The 8,225-nt window shown below is 36.7% G+C and overlaps 1 protein-coding gene across 1 annotated transcript; it reads left to right on the top strand.

Annotated features, from left to right (window-relative positions):
- The first annotated feature begins 6,665 nt into the window (after positions 1-6,665).
- On the top strand, positions 6,666-7,410 carry LOC116210369 (chaperone protein dnaJ 11, chloroplastic-like). The gene has a single exon (XM_031544234.1). It carries the CDS (start codon positions 6,772-6,774, stop codon positions 7,096-7,098), a length of 327 nt encoding a protein of 108 aa, XP_031400094.1. The 5' UTR covers positions 6,666-6,771; the 3' UTR covers positions 7,099-7,410.
- Positions 7,411-8,225: the final 815 nt, after the last annotated feature.

The raw sequence follows: 8,225 nt of genomic DNA, 5'->3' as shown, positions 1-8,225 counted from the left end.
GAGTCGTGGTGATCTAGTGTTTGCGCGAGATATACACGGGTGATCGGGCTAAACCCAGAATGAGCTGGAAAAGTGATTTTGGTCATCCGGGTTTTGAGGCAATAAGGACTAGTGGTTCGATCCCGATGATGTGATCAGAAAATGTTGAAACTTCTCAGGGCTTTGTTGAGCGCAATTGGAACATCATCCAGAAGTTTTATTTCTATAAGAATTTTAGGCTTTTTACAAGACTTTGTTATGTGCTTCCCTGCCCCCAGATGTTCAATCCTTTTGAGAAAAATCAATTGTTAATTGCTCGGCTGTTCCCAGATAATTGAGCAAAGAAATGTCGCATTTCTTCGATTTACGCCACTTCTGGACTGACAAGTCTTGGATTAACGTAGTTCATTTTGACTGATTTGCGGATTAACAGCTACTGAAAATGGCAGGTGATGGGGCTAAGGTGGTGCCATCAGTGTAGCCGAGAAGCAGATTAGCATCCAAGTCCAAGAGGGGGCCTACATTGGGAAGGTTTTAAAGGAAGAGAATAGCAGCGGCGCATGAAACCCTAGTCCAAGTGTAGGGTTAGGGCTTTGAATCTAATCAACATTTAAAAGTTAAATTTCATAAAAAGAATATCAACTTTTAATTTTGTGCCAAAATATCACAAACTATTTTTTAATGTAATATCACAAATTTTTAGCGTATATTTATAGACTGTCTTTTTCTCATTAAATTTGCGGCTGATTTGTTGCTTTTGTCTCGACAAAGCTGAGGGCTGGCAATTGAGAGCCCCGCTAGTAGCCACCACCGCCCCGTTTGAGATAGTTGGAACATTTGTAATGATCAGGGATCTCAGCTTGGGAGGTGGTGTGGCTTGGCGAAGATGCCCCTACACCTAAGACATCTTGATCCCGAATAATGAAAATTGTTTGAAATGTAGTCATTTGCTTTAAAGATGCATTGCTAATGGTCAAAAGTAATTTCCAGGAACTATGATCTGTTTTTTATATTTTCAAATTCCTAAAAGGGGTTAGTTTCAATATAAACCGCCATAGTTTTAAGTAGTTTCAAAATGCTCCCCATAGTTTTCTTTATCTGAACATATACTCCTTAAGGATGGCTAAACCGTCTCAGTTCACTCCAAATCTCTAATTGACACCTTTAACAATTTGGAAGGAATGAGAATCATTTGCAGTTCACGCAACTGATAACCAAAAGCATAATAGGAATTTAACACCTGGAGCTTTCTTCTTCTTTTTTTTTTTTTGGCTTATGTCAATTTCTTTTTCTTCTTCCTTGGTGAGCAAGAAGAGTAGCAACAGAGAAGAAAATTTTAATTTAACATTACACTTAGGTGATATTTGATAAATTAAGTACTTAAATATCAAGCACTTAATTAGTTAAGGGAATAAATGTATAGAAAGAAGCGATGAATGAATAAGGATAAAAAAAGTTTTGGGAGAAATAAATAGCACCGATAGATGAAGAATGACTATTTCATTAAGTCAAATTTTTTTACGTATTTCATTAAGTGGGTTTTACTTAATGATTAAGTAGTTTAGATCTTTATCTCTCATCTTTTCCTCTTTCTTATATTTATTTTCTCTTATAACTAACTTGTAATTAACTTTTAAGTACTTATTTAATTAAGTTGAAATAAACATACCCTTAGTGTTTTGGCTATGGAAAAACTAGAGAACCTATTCTAAGATGACGAAAAGATCGTTGCAACGTATATTTAAATTTCTTTTAATTGCACTCCCTGATAATCTCCTTTTGTTTTTTCTAATTTTATTTTTCGTTCAATTATGCCCTTGTTAAAGAGTCATATGAGTTGAACTTGTTCCTCTTTCCTTTCAAATCGTCAACAGTATGATAGATCTTGAGTGAATTGAGACAGGTTACCTATTTTTAGGAGTATTTTGAGACAAGTGAAACCACATGAGACATTTTGAAATCACCCTCAAACTGCATGGAGTATATTGAAATTAACTCTCTTAAAAATGTAATTTTATTAATTTTAGAAGATAAAAAAATCTAAAAATAAAAAAAAGTACAGAAAAAGCAGCAATTCCACGAGAAAATATTAAATGATCCTACTCATAATGATGTGGTGAGGAAGAACCAATAAGATTATTTCAATTAAGAAGACTTATCATAATTAATCGAGTGATTAACACTTATTATTTAGTTTATTGCAATTTACTTGGTTCTTTCTCATGGCATGTGGCGAGGTAAAATCACCGAATAATCTCTCGCAATTCCACAGAGAAGGGGAGACAGGATGGGAAATGCCGACACCACCGCCACTGGCGAGGTTGGCAGTGGTCTGTTAAAACTCGACAACCTCGTCGGGGACAGTGGTGTCCGGAATTGGACCCCTCTGTCTCCAAACTCTGCTCTTTTTACACAAAGAGGGAGAGATGTTCCGACAGAAATGGAGGAGGAGGGGGTGGTGGCCCGTTGGGTGCCCAATACCAGCTGCCACTACCCCTCATGCGGTAAACGATGGTCTTTAATTTTTAAATTATTTTAATTTCTTGAAATTCGGGAAAAAAATTATTATAAAAGTTTCCAAAAACGGATGAAAATTGAAAATCTCTTAGCATAAAAGATGAATGCGTGGCATGCGAGAATCGTCAAGTATTTTTGTTCTTGATATGTTTTTCAATGTGTGGTATGCCGAAACACCTGAACTTGACATATTTTACAATTGGTGAATTAACTCAGAAGCTTAAGGGGTAAATTAAATCGAGTATAACATCTCATTCTTGACTTTAGAAATGCGATAGATCTCGAGGCGTACCCTGCAAACTTCTTAATTCCGTCATGAATAGTTTTACCTTTCAATTCGACATCCCAGTGTCATTCTTCATTTCGAATTAAATATCTGATTTCTAGAATCTCTATTAACTCGATAGTTTCTAGGAAGTCTCTGCTGAATATGTTTGACGTCAGTACACATTGGGAAAAAGAGAAGGTCCCTGCGCTTAACACAATTAGAGCATAACATGCCAGAGGAATTGGAGGTATAGGACCATCCCAGTTACATGTACAGCATTTGCGTCCACACTTCCATGTCCTGAAGCTCGGAACATTCAAATACATATATGCCATATATAGTCGTACATCAACCGCTAGAACCATGCCCTTACGATCCAGAGGAGTTCTATCCTAACCAGCATTAATGTTATTTGATCAATCCGTATATCTATTTGCGCGTCTCTTCTATTTTAGCTTTAGCTGGAAATCCCCTGACCGGCCCAATCTCATTATTTTTCATGTATTAGCTTAGCTGCCATATCTTCCCGGGAACCATAATTCAGTGGATTTAATACCTTCCTATTATTAGTTGATTGCACCTAATAGTTGGTCCTTCCCTTGTTGAGGTGCTGCGCAATCCATTTGTTGATGCATAATTGCCTTAATTTCGTACTTGACAAACTGCAGCTGGAATTAGTATCCTCCAATCTGGCATGGCGTTGCATAATTAGGGTTACTATGTCGAACGAAAATAAAATTATGGTTTTTCATGACTGGGGGAAACCATAATATACATAAGCAAATTAATACAAAGAATAATCACCGAAAAATAGGTAACATAAAAAATGATATGTTTGACAGCCCCAACATCATCAAGTTATTTTATTTATCTATCTATTTATTTATTTATTTACTTCGGAGAGAACAGACTTTCCGAGTCATGTACAAAAATGAAATCGGATAATGGAAGACCAAGATAAGAAAAGCCCAAATAAATTGTCAAAGAAGAAGAATCATGGGCCTTCTTAAAGAAAATGAAAAATTAAATAAAATGATATAGATAATCTTGTAGGTTAAAACTGAATTGAAATTTTTTTTCATTCTTAATCGAGTTCAATTTGTTTGATAACACAAAAGAAAAATTATTTAACTTGATTATTCATTCAAAAAAGTGCTTAATGATTAAGTAAGAGAGGATATACTTATTTTTTTGGCTGACTCGCTCAGCTAGGAGACTCTTTATTCCATATTTTCCAGCAAAGCCCCTAAACTTTTAAAATGTTTTCAAATCAGTCCATTCGGGCTTTGGGACATAGGAGAGAGAAAAGAAGGGGGGGGGGGGGGGGGGGGTGGTGGTGGAAGAGGAGGGCAGTGGTGGCCCTCAATCCCAATCACCACTGTCCTAATCAAGGTCGTTAGCAACGTTAGGGGTCCCCGGCGACCTCGTCTGGGCAATGGTGGTCGGGAATCAGAGGCCGCTACCTCTCGGGATCGAGCTTTCTCTCTTTTCGATCTGCTGTCGCCGACAACCTCACCTTGGGCGGTGGTGGCCAGGATTGGGGGCCTCCACCACCCCCTCCCTCTTTGGATCGAAAACTTTAATCCCTTTTTTTTTTGCAACTTTTTATTTTTTAAAATTTTCTGAATTTTAGAAAATTAAATAAAATTATGGGCAAAAGTAAAAAGAAGTTAAAGTATTGGGATCTATCTGAATATAAATTCAGTCATTATAATTTTCACCCAATCAAACACTTTTCGCTTAATCAATTAAGCACTTATTCTATTTAAATATTAAATTTTCAGCACTTAATTTTTGACACTTAAAATTAAGTCCAAACAAACACAAGTTTCCTCTATCAAATAAACACTTAGATTTAGTTAGAAGCAATTTGCAAGTCTTTAGAGTCTGAATAGTGCTCGTTGGTTTTGTACATCGTCGCGGATGGATGCAGTTTCAAACGACGAGGAATCGATAGAAGTATGGATAGCGAGGTTCACTTCCCTACTTTTTAACCAATCAAAACCAAGGCCAGAAAGCAAGATATCTCTTTTGATATGTATTTATAGAGATAATCATAAAGGTGACTCGAAGGCAAGTTGAATTATCGGTATTAACGATCTTTACCTGCATCCCAGAGATCGGGGAAAAGAACTTCCCTTATAAGAGAAGTTAAAGTCTACTGTCTTACTTACCAATGCCGAAGGATACTGAAATTCAGGCTATAACTTTAATTACCAGAGTTAAGCTGATATTTCCAAAGTAGGTCCTCCACATAATTTAAAAATAGTAGGATATTCGGATATTCGGACTCGCTCGCCCAACTGATCCCCCGATTTTACAATCCAAGTGCCGACTTACATGGTATAGATTTTAAGTGAAATTAAAAAAAGCACAAGAACCACTTCACGTCGTAGAGATTACCAGTATAAGGAGCGGTTGGTTCGATGTAAATGAGGACTTTACATTGCAAAGTCTGTTTACAATCATATTTTACATTATTTGATTGTAAAGTTAATTACTGTAAATATTTTTCCGAGTTAAAATCTTACATCCATGGTCGGTAAAGACTTTGAATTTACGGGGTGTTTGGTTCGAATATTGTTTGATATATGAAATGTGGAGATTGGAGGAAAAGTTTAATTATGAATTTTTTTTATGAGTTAAAAGTTGAAATATTAGATTGTTGTGTTGGGTAAATTATATTGAATTTCGGGAATTATGGGTGATAATATAATAGAAGATTTATTTTTATAGAGATAATTATGGATCACACTACCGTAATCTCCATTGTAATTTAATAATTCCACTAGTTTTGAATGCAAAGTCTTTATCGACCACGGCCGTAAAGTTTTAACTCGAGCAAATGATTACAATTGTTAACTTTTATAACATCTACAAACAAATTTTATAAAATATTACATAAAGTTCAAAATTTACAATAACTTTATATAGAAACAAACGCCTTCCTAAAATAGGTTGATTATTATGTTACAATCATGAGATCCATATCTTATTTTTTTTAAAAAAATAAATTATATATTATATTACGACCACATTCCCGACATCTAATATATTTATCAAACATAACAATCTCACTTTTTAACCTACAGTTTAGACAAAATTTCCCTTCAATTTTTAATTTCCTTGTATTATAACAATACATCTAACTACTCCTAAATAATTTATGTCCAGCAAGCCCGGGGAAAGAAAAAAGAAAATGAAAGGTGATGTAACTGGGCAATAAAATTGGCTGACATACACCATGGGAACTGGGTATCCAATTCCCTCTTCGAACCGCCACCAACGCCCTTGTCCAACCGATTTGTCTTCATAAATGCATTTTTGAACTTTTTAAATTGAAAGAAAAACTATAACTCAGAAAAGAGATTCTAATAATTCATTGTACAATCAATATATATATATATATATATATACACACACACACATGACAATGTTTAGATGTACAATGAAAAAAATTCCGAATTTTACAAAACAGGCACCTTGTACAAAATATATTGGGACATGTTCAATTGCTCACAGTCTATAATTATTAAACCACTATCATTACAAATAAGTGAAGCGGTCGGCAAACTCAGTGGTAGTGAACAAACTCTATCTCAGTTCGAAATTCATTTGAAAATATATTATAGCCTAATCAAGAAATAGTTTTCCATCCATAATTTAATTCAGGAATACTTCGTGTATCATTGGAAAAAGATAGAAACAACTAAACAAATAATAAATAAAATAAATAAATTCTCTTTCTTACCGAAAGAAAATATAAATCCTCTTAACTAATCTTAATTTAAACCATGGTTAAAAACTCTAACCCGGGCCGTTAAGCGCCCAAGCCTCCCTAGCTAACCCCCTCCCACCTCTCTCTTGTGTCTCTGATAAACTCCTTCTATAAAACTCCCACCCGGGACTCCGATCCCCACTCGTTATATCATTGAAGCTCTGCGTAGACCGCGCTTCGTCCGGCACCTTTGAACGACGACGTTGCATCTGTCCCCTTCCGCAGAGAGATGGCGTCGTGCACAGCATCACCTTACGAGATTCTCGGCCTCTCGAGCGGGGCCTCGAGCCAGGAGATCAAGGCGGCGTACAGGCGGCTGGCGCGGGTGCTCCACCCCGACGTGGTGGCCGCGGGCCGGAAGGAGTGGTCTGCCAGCGAGTTCATCAAGCTACACGCGGCATACTCCACCCTTTCGGACCCCGAGAAGCGCGCTGCAGACGAACGCCCAAGGGCCGCGGCAAGGACGACTAGGAGGGGCCGGCCGCTGACGGTGGTCATGCCCGGGGCCTCCGCCTACAAGTTCGGACGGAACTGGGAGACGGACCAGTGCTGGTAGACCGAGTTGAGTTGACTCAGACTATCGCAGGAATTCCGAAACGTCGACGTTCTGTAAATAGAGGGAGGAAGGAACGGATGCGACGGAGAAGCTCTTTTTTTTCTCCGTTTTTCTGTTCTTCTCTTTCGGGCCTATTTCTCGGTGGAGATGAATTGAGGGGAGACCACGTCGTTCTTACTGGTAAAAATATATGACGGTCACCTCAAATTCTGTAAACTATCTATGGCGAACTGATATGTAATTAGTAGTATGCATCTCCGGAAGATGATCTCCGATTGACACAAAAGCCTCCGCTTTCTCGGAATTCCTCGACTTAATTTGTTTGGCCTTTGAATTCGGGTTTAATTTATGGCGTGAATGGAGCGAGCCGCACAAAACGTACATCGTATTGATACGCCAAGATGAAAATGCTTTGTGTGCGATGTTTATGATTTCTTGATCGAGACACGGAACTGTATCAACATAAAAAACTGTCTGTTGCTCGAATGGAAGGGTTTTAAAACACGATTGAAAGAGACTGATTTAGAGGAATAATGTTCTCTCTATCGTAGTCCTCCCATCATCGATAAAGGGCAATCATATAGTTTGATCATTTCCCCCCTGATGATAGTACCGATCCATCGTAGGATGGATGAGATTTGTCTTGTACTTGCAATTACCAAATAGTTTCTATGTTCAACTTGAACTCTATTCGCATAGCAGCATTGAACACTACTAGAGAAAATGTCAATTTACAGAGGGAATTTTACCAGAAAATCAGTCCCTGGGTAGTCACGGACTACCATGGGATAATTTACCGAGTGCAAATTTCTTTTGTACTTTAATTTTAACATTCACCCCGGCTTTCTTCCTTTTTTTTTTTTACGTTTAGTTTATTTTTATTGCTTATTTAATTATTTTCAATTTAGTCTACGTATCTATATATATATATATAGTAAAATTGCCTACTAAGTTAATTAATGAGCCTATTATATATATATATATATATATACATGTATATATGCTTATTAAGTTGAAAAAATAACAAAGAAAATCTATTTATTGAAAACATGAGCCATTAATATCCCAAATAAATGTGATCCAAAGTTAACTGTTATTATATATATAATATAAACTATTGAAATATT

Source organism: Punica granatum, chromosome 6 (assembly GCF_007655135.1).
Source record: "Punica granatum isolate Tunisia-2019 chromosome 6, ASM765513v2, whole genome shotgun sequence".
NCBI classification, from domain to species: Eukaryota; Viridiplantae; Streptophyta; class Magnoliopsida; order Myrtales; family Lythraceae; genus Punica; species Punica granatum.
The sequence above is the reverse complement of the archived record's forward strand: the minus strand, read 5'-3'. Positions and strand labels throughout refer to the sequence as shown.

Excerpts from the sequence above, each read along its gene's own strand:
- LOC116210369 (XM_031544234.1), top strand. The coding sequence starts at position 6,772 with ATGGCGTCGTGCACAGCATCACCTTACGAGATTCTCGGCCTCTCGAGC.